Below are 22607 nucleotides of genomic sequence, written 5' to 3' on the forward strand. Positions count from 1 at the left end.
GCCGAGGATGTGGAAACGCTCCCTGAGCTGAAATCTTACATGCATCCCTTTCTGCTCCCCCTTCTTCTTCCTCCCAGATACATAAACACTATACATAGACTATATGAGTCAGTGAGTATGCTCTCTGGCTCTCAATCGTGTCTGCACTCCCTCCCTTGCATTATCTCCCTTCCCCCACTCTTTTTCAGTGACACAGAAAAACTAACGCCGCCCCCTCCCTCTTTGCTCGCCTGCTTCTGCCCCCCTTACTCCAGTGGCAGACAACACCGTACTCTTTTCTTTTTTTTTTTTTTTTTTAACTCGTTCTCGCTGCAACATTATGTCGTCAATTTGCATTTTCTCAGTCCAATCCCCCCCACCCGCGACCCAACTGAACATCTCCATCCGTGCACTCCCATCACTTGTGTCACGTTGTTGCACATTCTCCGCTGCCTCCCAGTCTCTGAATCACTGTTGATGTTGTCCTGCAGCCTCCGCTGAAAACTGGTTTTGCCTACAAATCCATTGCATGCTGCTTTGCCCCTCTCTGTTCATTGTTCACTCCATCTCTGGCTCCCTCCCTCTTTCTCTCAGCATCACTCCCTGGGAACCCACTTTTTTTTTTCTTCTACTCAGTATTTCATGTTGCCTTTCTCTGCATCTCCCACTCCCCGTTTTCTTCTCAGTGTGCCTCTCTTCCCCCATTTTTCTGTGCATCTCTTCCTCTCATTAGCCCTCATCAGACTGAGAGAGGAGTTCACTATTGTGTATCCAGCGTGTGAGTGGATTTCTAAAAATCTCTTTTTCCTGATTTGTTTAGTGCACACAGTTGGCCGGCAGCTTTGCATTTTTACTCTTTCTCTTGTTAATCTGGTCAGGGTTCAGTCTGGTGCTCTGGAGAGAGATTGGTCAGGTTGATGTTGGGGGTGGTCGGCATTAGAAGTGCGCCCCAGCTATGAAGTCAGCGAGGGGTTAGACTCCGCTAATCCGCGTTAACAGATTAATTATCTTTGGGTAATATCGTGTCACTGCGGTGTTGTGAAGTCGCTCGGGTGTTAGGCTATGAAGGGCTACAGTGCAACGATAAAGAGTCCCTTAGGGGTGTCTCCTCAATCTTAATCCCCCTTTCTCTCTCTCCCCCTCTCTCTCTCTCTCTCCCTCTCTCCATCTATCTCACTCTCTCCCACTCTCACTCACTCGCGCTCACTCAGAGATCCTCTCCCATCCATCAACACAAGCACCTCTCTACTGTCATCAGACGACCAGACACTTCTCGGCCATTTAATATTTAAATAACTACCAGAATTGCCGTCTTCATTTTTGTGCTTTTTGTCATATTTTTGGCATGTCTCCAAGCCATTTTTTCAGGATGATGTTTTCTCAAGAGCATCAGGCGGTGATGGCTGGCAGTATACCTCTCTGAGTGGTTAAATATTTCACGGACGCCGGCAGAGAGAAGAGACAGAAGGAGAGAGAAACCTCCCAACACAACCGACAGAGGTAAGAGACTGACCCCTCTCTTTGCCGATTACTGGCTTAATTGCTGATGTACATGCAGAGATTGGCCAATTAAAAATGTACATTATGCCAAATCACAGTGTTTTCCCAATTTGGGCTCACGCTTATCTTGGCAAATATGATTAATGGATGATCATGACACCATTAGACTGTGTTGCCAAAGGAGATCCATGCTTATCTTTTCCAACCATGACACTTAATATGGGTCTGCTGCCTATCAGAGTAATGTGAAAATGCTGTAATGAGTTTTATTGCAGTTTCTCAGGGAAATCCAATGTTTTTTCCACCTAATTGGAGTTTCATATGACTTGGAGCTTATCTTTTTTCATGATTTTCACCATCTGCAGGATGATTTACTGTCATCAGTGGGAACAAACTGTCTCACCCTCAACTTCATGCCATGCTGGACCCCTCGCACACATCACAGCTTTGATTTGCACTGACTTTCTGAGTACGAGCTGCACTCGCTTACCTTCGGTCAGCTGACTTTGAAGGTTCATTGTTGCAGCTGAACATTAATTTTGAACATAGATGTGAGGTAGAAATTTATTTTGAGGTTTGACTGTCCCTCGGCTTTTACATGGGCGAGAGATTCAACTATACAGAGATGTTACTGAATTTCTTCTGGCTGATGAAGTGTCAAGAGGGGTTTTTTTTTAATGTTGTCTCATAAATTCTGGTTATCAAGGTTGGTTTTAAGAAGCTCCACGCACAGGCTGTTATGTGAACGATAACAGGTTTTATGAGCCCAGACTGCAAACGAGCATAGTTCCAGCAGCAAGCCAACAGCATTATTTATATCTTGTGATTCAAAGAGATGTAGCCTCATAAAAAAAAGAAAAGGTGCAGAATGATTTTCCTCGTGCTAAAGATGATCCTAAATTCAGCTGACAGAAGATGCTTCAGCCTTATTCCCATTAGCTGCCTCACAAAATGGCCCTTTTTAAAAAAAAATTCAGACATCATGGAGTCTTGTATAAACCAACTGACTACATCATCTGTGTTTTCTGAGCTCTGCACAGACAGAAGACAACACATTTGTTCTCCTGCTTTGTTTTCTTTTTATTTATTTAGTTAGTTAGTTAGTTATCTCTCAGAGCTCAGAGCCATGGTGAGAATCTGTGGTTTTCCTCCATCTCTTTCATTGTCTTTCGTGTTCTTTCCTTCTCCTTTTTTCATCTTTTCTCTCCACCAACTGTGCCTAAAATCACATTTATTTGCCTTCAGTTACGCAATGGTAGCTGGCATAATAACAAGCTGGCAGGAAACATCATGTCAACTTGAGGGTTTTTATCTATGACAACTGCTGAGTAACTGGAGCTCCTCCTGGACTGTAACCACCCCCCACCCCTTCCCGTTAAACTTCCATCAGCGCCTCGTTAGGTGTTCCTCTACTTTTTGGGTTGTAGCAGAATCCTACCTGAACTTTGACCAGACATCTATCATAACTGTGCATTTCCTCTTTCTCTCACCCTGACCGGCTTAATTTTGTGCATGAATTGATCCAGATAGCTGCGCTCTCAGGCTATTGACTCATATCTCTTTACCATTAACTATTCAGCAATGGCATTTATGTGAGGTTTTCTGCTTCTGTTACCACTGATGGGCCTCACAGTGACATTCACTGCATTGTTGTTCGTCAAAGGAAGTGCTTTTCCACGCTGACCCACTTCTCATCAGGTTCTCCTTTGATGTTGAATTAGTCCTTTACTTGTTATGGATCTCAAAGAGCTTTTACCCTCAAAGTCTGATAAATGCATCTCATAGACATGCTTCAATATAGATAACCTAATAAACACACTTAAGATAAATGGTACAGTAGGAAACGTAATACTGGATGACTTACTACAGAAGTCTGTTTACACTGCTGATTTGTGTTGGATGGATGTAGTTCTCACAGTGTGTGAACCATTATGTTCAGCACAGTTTTAATAAGGGAAATGGAGTGTTGGCTGTGATTTGATTTGTGACAGTTGGGCTGCTGGAACCATTAAGGTGAACAGGCTTATTGTAATGGGCTTAGAGAAGCCCTGTCTGCCCCGTGGGTGAGCCGTTAACTCGTTCTGGGCCGCAAAAATCTGAATGGCCAAACTGTTCGGGCTTTGAATGTGACATGTGGCAAAATCCAAACTTTTATCACGCACAGTATTTAGTACAGTTATGTGCAGTGGCTTGTAAGAACCAGAGCCACTGTGTGGGTGACTCAATAGGGAGAGTGAAAAAAGTCTCTCTTAAGTAGAACATTGTGCTAGCTGAAGCTACTGGACAAATCACAGTGGCTTTAAAACATAGAAATCCAACACAGGCCATCAGTTCAGGGTCTCTTTTGTTATTGAATAGTGATTAGAGGCAGAGTTGTATCGGTCTGTGATATCAGCATTGAGCTGCTCTGTATAGCCTCTATATTTAAGTGACAGTGCTGTTGTTGTGAATGGTTGTCTCTCCTGCCGCCTAAAAATGCTCCTTTGTCGAACAGTAAAGCTCTGACGGTCTCTTAATCTGGGCAGCCGGTATCAGAAGCCTACCAGACTCTGTCTTGCCCTCTGTTCCATCTCTGCTCCTTTATTGTAATGAGTATTCCAGTGTGTGTTTTAGCTAACCGGATTTGCCCTTTGTATTTACCCTACTTTCACCCCCTCCCCTTGACCAGCTTTAGTAAGATGCGCTGAACAGTGGGGGAGATGGTCAAGAATTGTGCAGCCTTTTCTCTTTCATAGCCTTCACTGTACCTTGTCTGCGGTTTTTCTTTACTTTGTACTCCAGAAAACACACTTTAGAGACCCCGAACTATACGTTCCCTGCATGCAGAGGCTTGTCACATACTACTATTCATTATATTAGAGAAAGGAATGGCATAAATAACAATGTTATCTATATTTCTTTAAGTCAGTGCATTTAAATCTAATTGTATTTGCTTTTTGATTGTATTTTATACATTATTCAATATTACAAGTGGAGAGAGACAAAATAAATGTGAGGAAAGAGAGTCAGTATGCATGAAAGTCTAGTCTGCCAGATATTGAACCAGGGAGTCAGCGCTGACCGAATTTATGCCCATGTGGTCTGTGGCTAACCAAACAACTGCCAGTTGGCCCTATGAAAGATCTCTTTCTTTGCAACTAGGCAAAAAAATTAAGAAAATTTGATTTCATCTCTAAATATTTTTGTCACAAAACTCCACATATTTTAAGTTTTTTTTTTTTCTTAATTTATTTCGATCATGTAAACAATATTCAAAGTTTATTTAGCAAAGAAAAGAAGAGAAAAAAATGCTATACATATTAAAGCTAATGCATTTCAATATTGCTTCAACTGTTACAGATCAAAAAAACTAGTGGGAGGAAGTACACATTTATTTAATCCCACCAGTTTAAGATGTTATAAAACACAGAAAGATCTCCTGATCATGTATTAATGGAATTATTTAACATTTAATTTGATCAATAGACCAGTGAAACTAACAAAACAATGTTTTAAACTTAAAGATAAAAGGTAAAAAAGGGAAAGTTGCCAACAAAATAGTAACATTTTAAAAATCTTTAGCAAAGCTTAAAAACTAATCAACAAAATTATAAAAGTGTAATAAAACTGCAACAATTAAAAACCAATAAGAGCAATGGTTAGGAGGTAATTAAGAGCAACACAAACGATGAGGCACCTTAAGCAAAAGCAACACCAGAAACATACGTTTCTTTAAAAAAAGTAGAATATCTCGGATGCTGAGACTGATTGTGTCACAGCTTGGAATCACAGCTGCTTTGGACTGATCGAGTTTTCTACTCATCTCAGGCAATTGTTTGTCATGAAGTCTAGTTATCACCTGCAAATGATGCTTGAAGACATTAATAGTAACCTCTCTTTCCTCTCAGCTTCACCTTGTGCTCAGGAAGACCTTCATCCCTCCTGAACCTCTTTCCTCTCTTCCATTCTTCACATCCTGGTTATTCTGACCCCTCTTTCTTGCCTCCTATAGGGTGGAGGAGGGGACTGGTGGCACCAGAAAACGGCTACCATGACTACGGTACCCAGCTATAACCCTTCGCTGTGGGTGAGAATATGTCACGCCCTGCCCCGGCTGGACTTCTCCATGCAGATGAGGGACAACGTCTTTGTCCCTGTCAGCTGGGAGTACCAGCAGGTAACCGACACCTGCCACTCGTGCCACACTGTAACCACATGCTGTGCTGTGGCTGTCCAGCCTGAGGTGCCAGATCGCATAATAATTACAGCCCTGTTACTCAATTTGCAGTTGCAGATACAATTGATATTTTACTACAACTTGTGGCACATTGGGCTATAAATTGTTCCACAAATTTCTACATGTCAGAGCAACCTGTAGCAATATGATAATGGCATTTACAGGCCTTTAAAAGCATAATTATTGGTGCAGTATGTCAGATCTTGTCATTCCTCATTTCTATACCTTGATTTTGATGCTTTAATCCTCCTTTTGAACCATACCGATTGGAGCTATTTTATGCAATTTGGTATCAGGTAGTGCAAGATATTCAACATGGCAGGAACCCGCTGGAAGGTTTCCACAGCTGCTATTGTGCTCATGGTCCTGTTTGTGCTGTAAAATGCAAGGTTCATCCCTCTCTTCCAGCAAGCGCTCATGCAAGCGCTCCAGCTAGCCATGTCTCACAGTGTTTGTGACTTCTCTGCGGTACAAAGAGGAGGTGGAGGGGGGGACTCAAATTATCCTGCAGAACAGAAAGACAAAAGAAACTGAAAGTGCTCAGAGAGAGGGAATGAGTAATGCAAGGAGGTTTTCCGAATAGAAAGCCGGGCAGAGAGAGAGAGCGAGAGAGACAGAGAGAGGGAAGGCAAAGTGAGTGAGTGAGAGTGGGAACGAGAGAGACTGGCAGTGAATGTATTTAAGTAGGTCACAGATTATTAATAGAGATTCAGTGGTGTGGATAGAAAGAAAGAGGGGGGAGAGAAAGAGAGTGGGAACGAGTGAGAACGTGGGGAAAGAGGGATTGGGGGAGTGGAGCGAAGGGGACGGGCTTCAGAGGACATGAGGTGAGAATGGAGGGAAGGTGGAGGAATGGGGCAGATGGATGGAGGATAATACTGTAGATATGTGGCTGATATGTGGCTTCAGCTGTGTTGATTTCATGACGTGAAGCCTGATGAAAAGCAAAAGGCTGAAATGGCTCAGTGACATTAGAATCCAGCAGGGTGCACAGACTGATGGGCATTCAGGGGTAAAAATCTTTGAAACAAGTTGCATTAATCCTGTGGGGTATGCATTATATGTGTCTGTATCCTTGATTTATATCCTCACACCTTTTTTATAACCATCTCCTGCTGTTAGTGGAGGCAGGACAATCTGACAAGCACTGAAATTTAACAGGATTAGTCAGTATTCTTGTAAAAATGGAATCAAAGTGCCATTTTTCTTTTCTTTTTTTTTTATATTCACTGACTCATCCTCTGATATTTTCCCCCTCCTCTTCCTTTTTTCAGACTTTGCTGGTTTTGTCCAGTTTATCAGCCATCGCTCTTGTTATCTCCCTATTGGTGGTTCTCTCCTTCCTCATACACTACTGCTGCTGTCACCGTGGTGACCGGAACGAAGGATCAGAAGAAGAGGAGGAGGATGAGGATGGCAGCACGGGTCACGGTTACAGTGGGAAGAAGGGGCGGGGAATCTGCTGTGTCACGTGGGTGGCGGTGGCGGCTGTCACGCTCTGCTGGTGAGAAAGAGTTTTTAGACGTTACTGTACTTCCTGGCAAATGTACACACGACGCCTTTTGGCAGTAGTTGAAGAAGTATTCAGATGTTTTTCTCAAACAGAACCAATCACACTCATTTCTGGCTCATTATTTTTTATCTATAGACTCCTCTAGAGTCAGTTTGCATCAGTCACAGCTCAAACCAATATCTATCAAAAAACTGGGCCTTGGTGCAGCCCTCCAGTTCATCCTCTCATTGAAAAAGTAATTTTATCTCAGGGCACCTTCCCTTTAGCTCTTTACCTCCTGAATGCTTCAGAGTAACCCTTGAAGCTCTTTTCGAACTAAACAGTTTCTGTCAGAGTGAGGGTGGTCTCTGCCTTTGCAGCTACCTTTGAAAAACCCAGAAACTATTTTAATGGATATCAAACCACATCTTTATTGATATGGGTTAGTCATCATCCATGCACCTGTCTGCCTATCCCTCTTCTTTCATCTATACCCATCCATCCATCCATCCATCCATCCATCCATCCATCCATCCAATATTTAATTTACATCAAATAATTGCACAGAGCCAAGTTGCATACCTACATAGTCATTCATTCATTTTTGATGCATCATAATTTTTCATTAACTACATTTTAGAGAGAAATAATTCACAACAGTTAACTCTACTTTTTAATTATAATTGGAGATAAAAACACATAACTGCTTTGTACGTTTCATCGATACGTTTATGGAGTCTAAAACATGTTTTTCAACCATCTAAAAATACAGCAGGATGGAAATTATACTTGAAGTTAAATCTGTGTTGATAGTATATAGATCAGCACACTTGGGTCAAACCAGAATTAATCTGTAATATTTCTTTTGGTTTTTAAACCATAATGTTTTAACCATCATGAACCCAAAGCTTTTTAAGACTAAAGAATGCAAAAAACAATTTCACAGCTATTTAATTATAAACACACGCTAGGATATCCTATCAGCCACTCCAACAGTAAACCACTCTCTGATTCATTGCCTATTTAACTGTGAATTTGACCATAATTTGTAATCATGCTCTATTAAAGAAGACTTGAAAATATCTATTGAGACCATAAAGTTGTCAGGAAAGTTCCTGAGGTGTTAAATTAATTTAGAATTAGGGTAATATTCTCACAGTCTTAAATAATATTGGGCTGCTGCCACGTAGATCGCCTCCTGCAGGCCATCAGAAACAATGCAGATTTATAGTGCTTGTGCATTGGCCTCAATTTGTAGGGAAAACATCCACTTCTATGCAGTATATCAAATTGTCTTAAATATGATAAAATAAACTAGAAAACTGCAATGAAGCTCCCCGTGGAATTAAACTTATTGTATTAAATGTACTTTGCTTTCCAACAGCAGTGAAGCTGTGAATCACAAGCTGTCACCTCCATCATCTCCATCGTCATGTGTTCTTTCCGTCTCTCACTCAGTCACTGATGTGTTTATAATAAAGACTGGCCCAGACAGCAGCTGACAGTCATGTGACGTTGCTGTTTCCCAACCACAGGGCAACAATTGCACTGTTAGCTGTGTGTGTTTTGGCATTAAAGTGTGTTTGTGGATGATCTCAGCTCTCCCACCTACGGTACAGCAGTCATTTACCCACCGGTGTTCCCTGCAGCTCCGGTGACCATGCAGTCATCAAGTCAGTACATTGTGTTCACTGTATATTGCACAAAATTGCTGCCTGACATCTGTCCAAAGCACTGCAGTTTAACGGAAGTGTGAGTCACTCAGAGTAAGCTCTGCTCCCCATCAGACATTTTAAGTCTGAAGCTCCATCCCAGCTGCATAAGAAAATTATAGTGCCATTTAAAGCTTCAGCAGCACTTGTTATTATATTCCAGTCCATTGCCTGCCTAGTTATATACACTGAGACTACATCACAGGAAATAATGTGCTGCCGATTTGATTTCGGCTGCTTTAATGATTTCAGCACATGCAGACTGTAGGTGTTTGAGTTGGTTCGTGTCTCCCCCTTATGGAGCATAATGTGATGTCATAGTCATCGTCTCCTCTGATGCTCAATAAGGCTCTCTGTGCTGGACTGAATGAAGAAATTGTGCTGCGGTTTACTGTTAACAAATATTTATTGTCCTCCTGTTTTCTCCAGATGGTAACCTTTAGCCTCCAGTATGAAACAAGCGTGTGTCATTTTTAAAATGCAGCTGCATTAGACAGCATTTAGGTTTGACAGCTTGAAATGCAAAGCACACACAGACACAGGCGCACATTCCTTCTCCCCCCCCCCCCCCCCCCCCCTCCGCTTTCTAATCTGGGTCACATACTTTGTGGGAGATTGGGTCATACCATTCCTCTTGGGTTTGAGGGGATTTGATGAACATCTGGCCTGGGCCTTAATCTGAATATTTGAATAACAGAGAAATGTGTAAACACGTCGCTATGTTTTACATTTTGAATATTTTCCTTGCCGATGCTGTGAGTCATCTTTTTTCTCCCATCAACTGTTTATTCCATCCCCTGCTCACCACTGATGGTATGCTCACCCAGAGCGCACATATGACATCCTCACCAGCTCTATCTCCTCCTGTCACATTCATTTAAAATGTACATCCACGCTGAATTAAACATTACATTTATGCCTCTGCTATCTGTTCTCCTGTCCCCCTCTTTCTCTCTCCCTGTCACCCTCCCACAATGTTTTCATGTTCCCCCCCCCCCCCCCCCCTCCCTCTCTCACGCAGTGTTGCCATAGGCATCGGTTTCTATGGCAACAGTGAGGCTAATGATGGGATGTATCAGTTGACCTCGTCTCTTCTCACAGCCAATTATACGCTAGCTTCCATCGATTTGCTGGTGAGTGGTGCTCTCTGCAAGTAAAATGTCATGCAAAGTATCTACCCTGTATGACTGTGTGTGTGTGTGTGAGAGAGAGAGACAGAGTGTGAGAGAGAGGAAGACAGATGGGCTGAATTTGTTCATCAGGTCTGCAGAGAGGGAAAGAAAATCAGATACAAACTTCTGCTTCATTGATCTCTGTGGTCAGACAGTGGTTTATGTGTCAAACTACTAAATGGCACAGGCCAGCAAATCTGTGCATATTACACATGAATTAGAGAAGATATACTCTATTCATTGTAAATGTTGGCTCAATTGAAAGCCTATAACAAAATTACTTTAATAAGTACATTAAATTGCATTTTATAGTTCAATACAACACAGCATGGCTAACTGCATAAAAGAAAGAAACTCAACAAAGCTGAAAAAATAAGGTCAATTGAAACAAGGAGTTAAATACTTAAATAAACTATTACATTAAAAAAAGCAATCCATTTAAATGAATAGTGTAGTGCACAGTGCAATAACGTGGTGTGAGAGTGCAGATTTATGTTTACATGAGAGAACAGATTACTCTCTGTAAAGCAGATTTGCTGCATTGCATGAGAAATACCACTGCATGATGCAAAGAATATACATGAAGAGTTACATCAGCTCTTAAACTAACACCTGAGAAACTGTAGGAAGATATGGAAAAAATATACATACAATATGTGGTACAAAAAATGAGACAATCGACCACACTTCTAATAATTACACACTTGAAATTGTTTAGAGAAGTAGTGAAAAAAGTTAAGAGAAAGATACTTTATTCAATCTACTCCTAACCTTCAACGAATTATTCTTTATAAGCAGTGTTTCTAGTGATGATTGATATGATCAGTGGAATAATATTTGGCCATATTTTACTACTGAAAAAAAGAAACCCTGAATTGAACCTCAAAATTAAAACGTTTTGCAAAAGTGAAGCGAAGTTTCAAGGCTTACAAAATCTGTTGATTTTGGTTAAAAAATAAAACTGAGTTTTCCTCAAATTGGAGAATTCAGGTTTGTTTATGAATTCAGGTTTGTTTCCCAAATTACCTCCAGGCTCAGAATCACTGCATGATCAGAGAAACTACAACACCCCCAAAGAGCTATATCTCAGACTCTACAGGCATCAGATAGCATGTTAAATGTTGAAGTTGGTGGTAGTACAATTAGAAAAAGACTGCACAGGTGTGGCTTGTTTGGAGGGTTGCAGTAGAAAGTCTTTTCATGAGGTTAGGTTTGCAAAGTTGAATCTCAACAAACCACAAGACTCGTGGAACAATGTCCTTTGGATGAGACCAAAGTGGGGATGTTAGAGAATACAAAGTAATTGATTCAATAATTAATAAAAAAAAAAATCAAATTTCTGCAGTAACTTTAAAAACTCTTTTTTGCGAATCACTAATCGTTTTACATGACAGCTTTCCTCCACCACTAGAAACATAATGCAAACTATTCCTACAGTTGCCTCAACCTTTGCACAAAGACTTTTAGGGATAAACTATGTTGATGTGATGTTTCATTCTTTATTAGGGCAGTACTGTACTGCAGGAAGTAGTGCTTTTGTAAAGTAAGGCTGGGGCATCAGTTCACCCTACAGCAAGATGACGTCCCAAAAACATTAGGTAAGGATAAGGATGATGAAAGAGCAGCACGGTCTCCAAATTAAACTCCAACTTCTGCAGCGTATCACTGCTAACGGGATGAAAACCACAACCGTCCCGAAAAGACCTTAAAATATGGAGACAGAGACATAAAGATAGCAAACACATATGAGAAGTAGTGAAGTATTCAGAAGTTTGATAAGTGTAAATTTGCATTATAGACTATGAGAGCCATTCTGAGGCGCCGAGGATGTCCAACATCTTTAGCTCTCTGTTTCCTACACCAGGATTTTATGACCCTATGAGCATCATCAAGCTCACTTTGTGGTTTCAGTCCTACTTTACTCCCCTCACATTCCTCCTTCCTCCCTCAAGATTTCAGACACAATTACTGGACTTCAGCTGTCTATCTCTGGACCACTGGCCTCGATGGAGGAGTTATTTACTGGCAGCAAACCCTTCCTGGTTTCGACGCGGAACTGCCGGAGGTTATCTGAGAACGTCATCAACCTCCTCTCCTCCATCTCCCTGGCTCGGTCCAGCATTGACACTGGGCTGGGGAATGACAGCGGTATCAGCGGGGCGTCCATCACGCCTCTGACCCCGGTACCGCCCTCTGTGGCGCCTACAGTGGTGCCTAACAGCGGCTTAATGGCCAGCCCCTTCTCACCTGGCTGGGCGGCCAACACACTGATGGTCAATGAGGACTACAGGTAAGGCTGGACAGTTCAGGATAATATAAATTAATAATACAGTTTATCAGTTTGAATGACTGATCTATTATTCATGCAGCATTTTCACGGGGTGAAAAGAAGCAGTTCTTACACCAGTTCAAATACCAAACTAGTGCTTTTACAGCCTGAGATAATGTGACAATGTGAGCTTTTGGGTTTTTTTTACTTGTTTATGAGAGAATTATTTGTTACAGTTAGAAAAGCCCATGAGATTTATACCCAGTGCTTTAAAAATAGAAATTAACAGCTACCTTTCAGGTTACCTTGTCAGGGTCGGAAGGTGTTTATGTATTTCTGCAAAAACCTCTTTGCCTTACAAACTTCCACATGTACAAGCTGTCTGCAAACACAGCCACACTCTTATTCCTACGATGCTGTGAGAGGCTGCCAGACGTCCTGCCCCAGCCCCTCATAAATGTTGCATGTTTATTAAGATGTGCTTGTTGATGTAATGCCATTTCCCCCCCAGTTATGTTATGTTGACGGGCTGCTTTTATATTCCATATTGGAAACATTTCAGTTGATAAATAAAAGCTAACAAGTATATCCTAGCTTAGATAAATAACGTCAGTCAAGTAATAATAATGTCCTCATAAACAAAGCAGATTGTTCCCTTGTTGCAGGGAGAGGGGAAGGAAAGTTCAAGCTCCTCCTGACTCATTTTACACAGGCAGCAGTTTTGATTCTGGAAACAATTGCTGGTGACTGAATGTTTATCCAAGATCAGGCGGAAGAATCAAAATGTGATCAGATCTGCCCGTTGGTGATTTGGGGAAAAGACACATACATTGGTTAAATTATTATATTTTATTTTTCAAAGAGCATTTTTCTTTCGCCCTCAAAAATTGGTCAAATAAAAGTGAAAATCACTTTTATTTATTTCTTGATCAACTTATAATTCATGTCCCCAGTAAAACCAGGACTTTTAAATTAAAAACTAGATATTAAATGCAACTAGCTCCATCGCAAGTAAACAAGTTCATAAAGCATAATTACTTTACCAGGAAGATAAAAAAACATTTCCACATGGTTTTTTCTAGTTGTAAACACTATTGTAAACACTGCTGCCGCATTTATCCCCCCATTGTTGAGGCAAACTCATCATGGCCAGAGGATTCAAAATCCATAAAAACATTGCAATTGCTACTAAAAAAAAAACCTAAGAAAACAGAAATTTGCTTTCAGAAACTGTGGGATTAATGGGCACAACATAGCAGTTGTGCTATGATAGTAAGATGTGATGTTTTCTATTAAGTAGCTTGTATGCAAGTATGGATTGATGATAAATGGTGATGGATATGTACAGACATGTAGAAAGGTATATAGATGGATAGAAAATAGATGGGTGGATCATGGGTAGATAGGTAGGGTGTGAATCTATGGATGGATGGATGGAAAGATGATAGATTGATATATAAATAGACAGATGTAGGTACATGAATGTATAAATGGGTAGATATGGGTGGATGGATAGATGGATATCCCATATTAGAAAAATGTTGATTGGACTTTAAGTAAAATTTTGGTCAAGTTGCTGTTAAGCAAGGATTGATATTGTAATTAACACACAGTAATATGTGTGTGTGTTGTAGGTGGCTGTCTTATGTGTTGCTGCTGCTCCTTGACCTCATAGTTTGTCTGTTCATCCTGCTGGGACTCGCCAAACAAGCCCGTTGGCTGCTCATCCTGTGAGTACACACACATTTGTATCTTTAGACACATACCACACAAAAACTGGATTGATGGCAATGGGTGTCCTCTTGGTTGAAGAGTTTCTGTCCCCCCCCCATCCACAGGATGACAGTGCTGGCTTGGCTGGCCCTCTTCCTAAGCTGGGGCTCCCTGGGTTTGGAGACAGCCACTGTGGTGGTGAGTAGACTCAGTAAAACTGCGATACAGGCTGGCTATAGCGGAGAGAAGAGAGCTTTAGGAGGCCGACCCCTGATGGCAAGCCAAAGTAATGTGCATATATGTGCTTATGTGTGAATTCTGTGCCTATTGTGCTAAACTGTGAAAAGACCTGCCTCCTAGGGAACGCTGCAGTCATTGCAGAGGACCAAGGAGGCAGGAAAATGGGGCAGAGATTAAAGATTCAATGTGCGTGTGCACAAGTGCGTTTGCGAACAAAGTGTGTTTATGCAGCAAAGTGCGTGTTTTACATGCAAGTGTGTTTGCAAGTGTGTGGGTTGTTGGCTTCAAGAAGTAAAGATAGAGAAGTGCTTTCAACAAGAGTGAGGAGGGGAGAGGAGGAGCAGGAGAGTGCATCTTGAGATCACTTTTAGAGCGAGAGCAAGCCGAAGTAAGTGATAGAGAGAGACAGAGAGTGGGGAAACCGTCAACTTGCGAAGGCATTTGGCTCCACAAGTCTTTACAGTGAGCATACAAAAAAATTTGTACTGTAAAATAAAGTTTTAAATGGACAGTGTTTGCCTGAAGGTCTACTTTCCACTTGTATAGAAAATGCATCAATGTGCCATTTGTTATCATCAGCAGTCGAGCCACAGTTTTAGATGGTGACATTTACCAGCAACAAAGAGCATAAAGAGCATTTTTATGTCCAAAACAGAGGGCTGTCCATATGAACTATTTCTCTTTTAAAAGTGCCCATTCTCTTTGAAGAGGAGACTTTGTTGGTGTGCGTGTGAAAAAAGAGTAAAGGGTGGGTGTTTTTCTGCATGGCTGCTCAGTTTAAGAGTCTCAGTGTCATGTGGGGCTGCCGGGAGATGTCCCAAGGCCTGTGGGTCCACACAGGGCTGCTCTGTCCCTGGTCACTGACAGGGAAACAATAGGCCAGCTGTGGGCCTCTCAACCTTATTCTGGCCAACATCGTCGCTTTCTCATTCCGTCAGCAGACTCCCTGTGTGGCTCTTGCACCCTCTTCTGGTCGGGCGATCTCAGGCTGAGAGAGTTTGTGGGAGTACACTCTCTGAACCGAAGTGCGCCAACCTCAAAAACACAGATGATATTAAAAAAGAAGCTAAATGAAAGAGTGATCTAACAGCAGAAGAGGAGCGCGTGGGAGGAGGGGGGTGTCGATATTTGCTGCTGTGTTGTCCAATGCTGTCAGTTATCTGTAGAGACAAGTATGTCAGTTGGTCACTGTGTCTACAAATGTTTTCCTATCTGATCATTTCTCTTCCACCTCACCTCTTCCTCACTCTCGCTATCCTCCTGTCATCCTCTCTCACTCTCCCCGTCACTCTCGCCAGGCTCTCAGTGACTTCTGCTCAGATCCAAACGCGTTTGTCCTTAACTCCACCCACTTCAACAGTGGGACCAGCTCAGGTACAGATTCCCTCTCTGAGCAACACTTTCTGGAAAATCTAGTTGTTTTCCATGCCTGCCATGCACTTGATTTACCCCCTGCCCCAAATGTGCTTTTGCTAGCAGAATCCAATATAATGACAGATGACTGTTTCCGCATTTTTTCCTATTGTGCATTGATCTTTTGTACACTGCTGTTTTGTTGGCCACCCAGACGTGTTGGATTATTACCTGACCTGCAACAGGCGCATGAACAGTCCATTCCAGCAGGTAATGCCACCTCTGCCAGTCAGCGTATTACATTTGCAGGCATTTGCTGATTCTCTTACCCAGAGTGATTCAAAGGGAGTGAGCAGATAGTATGTCAAAGTTTCTGAAGGGCAGTTGGAGGGGAAAAATAAAACTGAGGACAGGATGCACAGCTGTTGCTACGTGTCCTGTCCTTAAATTATTTAGTCCCTCGACAAGTAGCTACACTCTCAGCACATTAATGTTATGTTTGAGAAACAATGCCAAATAAAACCTCTGATTTCCACTGACTATATTGACTTGTTGGCTTTAGCTGCTGACCCAGTCACAGAGGGCACTCTCAAACATTCACACACATCTCTCCAGTCTGGACAGAAATGCTCTCACACAGTTCCCCAAAGCTGAGGTATGTGCACTACTTACTTTTATGAAATACTACATTTTCTGCACGTGGACCGCCTCCTCGGTGGTTTTCTCACATTCTGGAATTTCTATGTCGTTGCAGAAATCACTCAGGGATGTTCAACAGATACTCAACTCAACAGAGGGCAACTTTCATCAGCTGGTGGCACTACTGAACTGCCGGGGTCTGAATAAGGTGATCAGAAGAACTCGGCACTGCTCGCTACTGTGCTGCTCTGTTCTCATTTATTCATTTCTGTATTTTTCTGCCATTTTATTTTAGGACTACATTGACTCACTGAAAGGCCTGTGCTATGATGGGATGGAGGGATTGCTCTACCTCTCCCTTTACTCTTTTCTCTCTGCTCTGGCCTTCACTGCCATCCTCTGCTCTCTACCTGGTGCCTGGAGGAGCTTCCCCAGGTGAGAAAAAAAATCAGTAAAGTGCACGTCTCCAGTGTAACACAATAGAAATGTGGGGTATAAATACTGACACTGAAAGCACAAGTAAAAGTAGGACATTGTTGTTATGTCTTTAAGAACTGGTCTTTAGTAGAAGTTATTTACATTTGTCTGATTCACAGTGTTGTCATTCAGTTTTGCCTATTTTGCCTAGTAATGCATTTCCTCTAGAAGTGTTTCTCTGTAGCAGATATTGCTGTTTAATATTTGAAGCATGAAACATCTTGCAGTTTATTCTCCTGCTAAATAAAACCTGATTTTTATTTATTTACTTTTGTGCAGATAGGTTCAGTTTAGTATTTTTGTGCTTAGCAAGCCTACAGGAGCAGGGGTGGGTGGATGGTGGAAGTGGTAGCTGGTTTTCTCTGAATACATGAAATCCATTTGGAGCATTACCTATTACAATTCCATTCAGTTCAGTTTTATTTATATAGCACCGAATCACAGCATCAGTTGCCTCGAGGTGCTTTATAATGTAAGGTAAAGAACAATGATACAGAGAAAACCCCAGCAGTCACACAACCCCCTGCTAGAAAGGACTTGGCGACAGTGGGAAGGAAAAACTCCCTTTTAAGAACCATAAAAGTAGACAGGGTCTGTCTCCTGAATCCCAACTGAGAGCTGGTTCCACAGAACAGGGGTCTGAAAGCTGAAGGCTCTGCCTCCCATTGAACTTTTAAATACTCCAGGAACCACAAGTAAACCTGCATGCTGAGAGCGAAGTGCTCTAATAGAGTGACACGGTACTATGAAGTCTTTAAGATGAGATGGGGCCTGATTATTCAAGATCTTGTATGTGAGAGAAATATTTTAAATTCCTTTCTAGATTTAACAGAGAGTCAATGAGGAGAAGCCAATATGGGAGAAATATGCTCTCTCTTTCTAGTCCCTGTCAGTACTGTCGCTGCAGCATTTTTGGATCAACTAAAGGCTTTTCAGGGAGTTTGTAGGACATCCTGCTAATAACGAATCACAGTAGTCCAGCCTAGAAGACATAAATGCTTCTAAAGTTCTTCAGGATCGCAAGATGAGAGAATTAGATGTCTTTTTAAATTCAAAACAGAATCCAGTAGCTTGGTATCGTCATATTTTTGCTCTTTTTCTCTCTTTCATGGTCGCCGACAGTGAATCAGAGGAGTACGAAGACTCAGACAGCGAGAGTGAGGACCCCTTCACTTCCCATCAGGCACGTAGACAGACGTCCTCGGGGTCTCAGCGAGGGGCCATGGCCCCCTTCTATAATTACCCAGGGGCAGGGTGGACACCCCCCTTTTCTAGCGCGCCGCCCCTCCCGTGAGTAACACAGACACACAGACACACAGACAGACAGACAGAGAGAACGCACACGCGCACACACACACACCCTAAAATTATTATTTTTTTAAATACAAGAGGAGGAAGTTGCTGAAACAGATGTTTCTGTTTCAACATCTGGATCCATGAAAAGCTTTTTACACTGGTGTCTCCCCCCGAGCCCCAGACTGTAAAAGTCCAAGAAAATATAAAACAAAAGAGTAAATTCAGAGACTGGCGGAGCACTGTTTTTGTTTTTGTGCAGACACATAGTCTTTTTGCTGAAGTGTGAAATCCTTCAGAACATTATTACAGCACAGTTATAGCTATACTGATGAGTGCAGGACAGTCAGCCAGGTTCAAACTCTCCTGCCTTACACACATGCACACACAGGATTAGGCTGAATCCACAGAGCTGTCAGGTTAAGCACATGCATTGCAGACAGACACACAGACAGGTCATTATGGACTACAGCGTAGGCAGAGAAACAGACACAACTCCAGAGGTCTGTCTGTCTGTGTGTCTGTCTATTCGTCTGTCGAGTGTTTCGGGACAGACGACGTAGGCCACTCGGTCATTTCACAGATCTCGTCTCAAATGGCGTCCTGTCTCCTAAACAGCAGTGCGCTGCTGCTGTGTTGGGTGGGGGGCAGGGTGTCATTGACGAGGATGCGCTCGTAAAAACTCCGGCGGTGTGAGGCTCAGGTTGACTATAGGTAACCCCTCCCACACACACCCTCCTGCATCACTCTCATCTCTCACCTCATTGTGGTGTCCAAACCCCTCAGATTATTATCTCTCTCTCTCTGTCCTGCTCCTTTTTTTTCTTCATAATTCCTCCTGCTTCCCGATTAGTTCTCTCTATATGGAGGACCAAAGCAGCCAAAATAAAATAAGCATAAAGAAGTAAATAAACTACTCGGAAAATCAATGATTATACAAAAGGAATATTTAAGAGAAATGTAGGCATGAACAAATGTATAAATGCAAGAGAAATTCATGTTTTTTTAAATTGGTTAAATAAATGAAAAGTACATAATAGAAATATGAACATCAATTTGTGTCGCATTTTGTAAATTAATCGGTGTCTACATTTCTTTTTCTTTTTTTTTATTATTATACTCATATATTTACTTCCTTATTTATATTTGTTTTTGGCTGTTTTAGTCCTCTGCATATCTTCAATTTTCTCATCTTACTTTGTTTTGACCCCCCTCCCTTTACTCCTTTATGCAAAAATCAAAGTATAGTTAGTGCTACTAATTTTACTTACTATCCTAATGCAGTGGATCGTCTTGACTCCATATGTGATATTAACGCACAAATACAAAGATACATAGAAACTCAGAAACTCAGCTAAATACAGTCCACTCCTCTTAAATGGAAGCTCAGGACTGCTTTAAAAGCTTTCTGGGTTTTATCGTGCAGATAAACAAATTCATTAGCAAAGCAACATAACGGCTGAAATGCAGCTGGCGATTCATACCCAGTCCTAAATGCCTGTAATTGCAGATTATTGTGCAAATCCTGTTGTGCACCAGTCATCAGGAGTGGACTGTACAGCTGCTGCTGGTGCTCACAGTGTCCTGCCTGAGTGCCAGTAGTACTAATAGCTCTGCTGAGTGCTGTGTTGTCTGCACTATTTCTCTAAACGTTCTTTCTCCTTTTTTCCTTTTACCTGTCCGTGGGTCTCGTCATCCTGCGGTCCTCTCCCCACCCCCCTTCTGTCTGTCTCAATGTGTCTCACCCCTTCTTTCCCTCTCTTCTTTATCCTCTATTCGTCTTCTCCCGCTCTCTTCTGTCCTTGTCTCTTTCTATCTCTATACAGGACTCCAAACGTTTCCTCCAATGGCAACCCTGGCTATGAGAGCCTACCCTTGACTGACAGGCAGTCCCCACCCCCCTCTGTGAGTTCCTCTGTACCTGTGACACCATCGCACTCTGTGCCATTTTTTTCATTGCTGTTAGTGCTCACGCTCGCTTTGATAACGAGTAGCAAACGGACTAACGTGATTCACTTTTACTTCAACAGTTTAAAACCTTTAAAAAGTGCAAAGCATATCAGGAAGAACATTTGTCCATTTTGACAACAAAAACTATCAACACTGGGAAAGGAAATGAACTAAAACCAATTTACAAGTTTTTTCTGGTTATTTTAAAGCACATAGGAAAGTTTCAGGTTATGATACTGTCAGAGACACTGCATGACTTTAATAGCGTCTCCCCCTCATATGTGACCTCCTGAACACCTTTATCTGTCAAGGAAGACCAGGAGATGCAGATCAAGGTGCCACAAAAATCTACTAAGTGACCTTGATCACGACAAGTTAGTCATGCTCAGCAGTTTTACAATGTTTTAACAAGGTTTCAGCTTAAGTTATAGAGCGCACAGAGTACAGACTTGCAATCTCTACCATCATATAACCTTGCTCTAACAGGTGAACAGACTTTCAATTTTATGACAGCAAAAGTAATTCTTTGAAAATTCAAATCAGACTCCATCTTCCTGGCAAAAGCTGTAAGATAGGGTTGAAAGTCCAGGTGGCATGATACGGGCTTATTTTGCAGCTACAGGACCTGGACACCTTCCAAACACAGAGTCAACCATTGAACTCTGTGTAACAATGTACTCCAGAGTCAAATGTGAGGCCATCTGTCAGGCAGCTAAAGCTTGGCCCAAATTCTGTCATGCAACAGGACAATGATCCCAAGCACAGCAGCACATCTGAATGAACAGAAAAAAAACGAAAGAATCTGGGTGGTGCATGGTCAAAATCCAGACCTAGGCCTGACTGAAATTATGTGGAGAAGAGTGGGGCAAAATGGCTCCATAATGATGTGAGGGAACAATAAAGTCATGCAGAAAGAGCTGTTAAAAGTGCTTCTACAAGCTGCTTTATTATTACTTGACTGACGTTTATCATGGTACTTGAACGCTTTCCTTTGTACATGACTGTATGACTCGATTTCAACAAGTGAGCAAGCTTTCACTTTCATAATGACAGCTTGAGCAATTCTTTGATGTTTCGGCAGACTTCAGCTTCTGAGAAATGCTGTAAAATGCACCGGGAACAATGCCAGTCAAGATTTTGCTAAATAAAAAAGAACATATTTGGATTTATAGTCTAGTTTGCTTCTGAGGAAAGAATGAAGTAAAACAGCAACATTTACTTTAGACCATCAGTTTGAGGGCCAGCCAATCTGCCACACGTATATATACCAGAGGACAAAATCAGCTGCCTAAAGGCTAAAAGAGCTGAAAATAAAACGGTGATGCTTTAAATGAGCGTAATAGGTGCCGTGTTCTGCTTTGGATGAGCCAATGTTCACATGAATGAATAACAAACTATTTTTTTTTCTCTTTTACTTTCTCTCCCTGAAACTTCGGACCATCTTGACCTCTCGTCTGTTGAACCCCGTCCTGTTCTCTGGAAGCGCAGTACTCTCCCAGCATGCTGACTGGTTACGGGGGAAATCAATCACACCCCAACCCCGCCCATTCGAGGAACCTGTATTCACGTTGATTATTATTATTTTTTGTTAGGAAATGTATAGAAAAAAAATGTTTAGTTTTCTTATGAATGGACACTTTAATGAAATGAAAAAGAAACTAATCTAAATAAAATGAATGCTAGGTGTCAAAGTGCGTAACGTCAGTACCACTGAGTATTATCATTATTACTAGTATTATTATTATTAAAAGCAAAAGATACAACCGACAGTGATTCTGCTGCTTGGTTATGCTTTAAACCAAGTGTGCTTGGCCTAAATTCCTCCCTCCCTTTTGTCCAAACTGTGTAAACTGTGGTGAGCCAAGTCAGAATGGTATTGACGTTACTACGTTGTAGTTTTATATTCTTAAATGTATCTGTACCACCACTTTATTTTCGAGTTTTTATATAAATATTGTTGTAGAAAAGCACTGGCACGTAGCAACAAGACACATTTTTTTCTGTGAATGGTTATGCAGTTCCTTCACTTGGTATGATTTTTTTTTTTTTTAATTACTTTTTATAGGTGGCGATTCTGTATTTTCCTCGTATTACCTTATGGTACTCTGTATATCTCTCACTGTCTGTAATATCTGAATAATCATGAATCTTTGCTCTTTAAAAAAAAACAAAAAAAATCAAAAAAACTTGAGGGCTGCCGTGACTCTGTTTTAATGACGGAACGGAGAACCGCCACTCAATCGCTGAGGGTGGAGAACTAGAAATCCCATGCCATGACAGCAGGTACATAGCAATATGATTCTTGCTACTGGTGCTGCAGTAGCCCTACCATAACTAGCAATAATAACTATGTATAGCGTTGGATTTCTGAGATCTCTCCAAGAAGTTTTTGTGTATATATGGTACCGGTGTGAGATTTCATCGAATCCCTCCCTCTCTGACCCCGTTAACCCTTGAATTGAGTTTGTATGGTTATCAATGCTCCTTTTGAATGGCATCCTTTTACACTCGAGAGTCTAATATAAATAAAAATAACTTCAATAACCCGACACTGGTCCTCATCTTCATGTCAACACAATGCCAAGAAAACACACACACACAC

At 41.6% G+C, this 22607-nt stretch overlaps 1 protein-coding gene across 4 annotated transcripts; it reads left to right on the forward strand.

Moving 5' to 3' along the window:
* Window positions 1–373: 373 nt before the first annotated feature.
* On the forward strand, window positions 374–22551 carry ttyh1 (tweety family member 1). Of its 4 annotated transcripts, none has more exons than XM_082550929.1 (15): window positions 374–1479; window positions 5471–5635; window positions 6970–7199; window positions 9921–10032; window positions 12024–12361; window positions 13975–14070; window positions 14179–14251; window positions 15592–15667; window positions 15861–15916; window positions 16209–16301; window positions 16401–16493; window positions 16581–16720; window positions 17885–18052; window positions 19882–19960; window positions 21494–22551. In XM_082550929.1, the coding sequence occupies exons 2-15, from the start codon at window positions 5510–5512 to the stop codon at window positions 21575–21577; spliced, it is 1764 nt and encodes a 587-aa protein (XP_082407055.1). In that variant the 5' UTR covers window positions 374–1479; window positions 5471–5509; the 3' UTR covers window positions 21578–22551. The 4 variants fall into 4 exon arrangements, with proteins under 4 accessions (XP_082407055.1, XP_082407056.1, XP_082407057.1 ...); XM_082550932.1 differs by having other exon boundaries at window positions 379–1479; window positions 17885–17945; XM_082550930.1 differs by lacking the exon at window positions 19882–19960.
* Window positions 22552–22607: the final 56 nt, after the last annotated feature.

Source organism: Aulonocara stuartgranti (assembly GCF_965226115.1).
Source record: "Aulonocara stuartgranti genome assembly, chromosome: 11".
Classification (NCBI taxonomy): Eukaryota; Metazoa; Chordata; class Actinopteri; order Cichliformes; family Cichlidae; genus Aulonocara; species Aulonocara stuartgranti.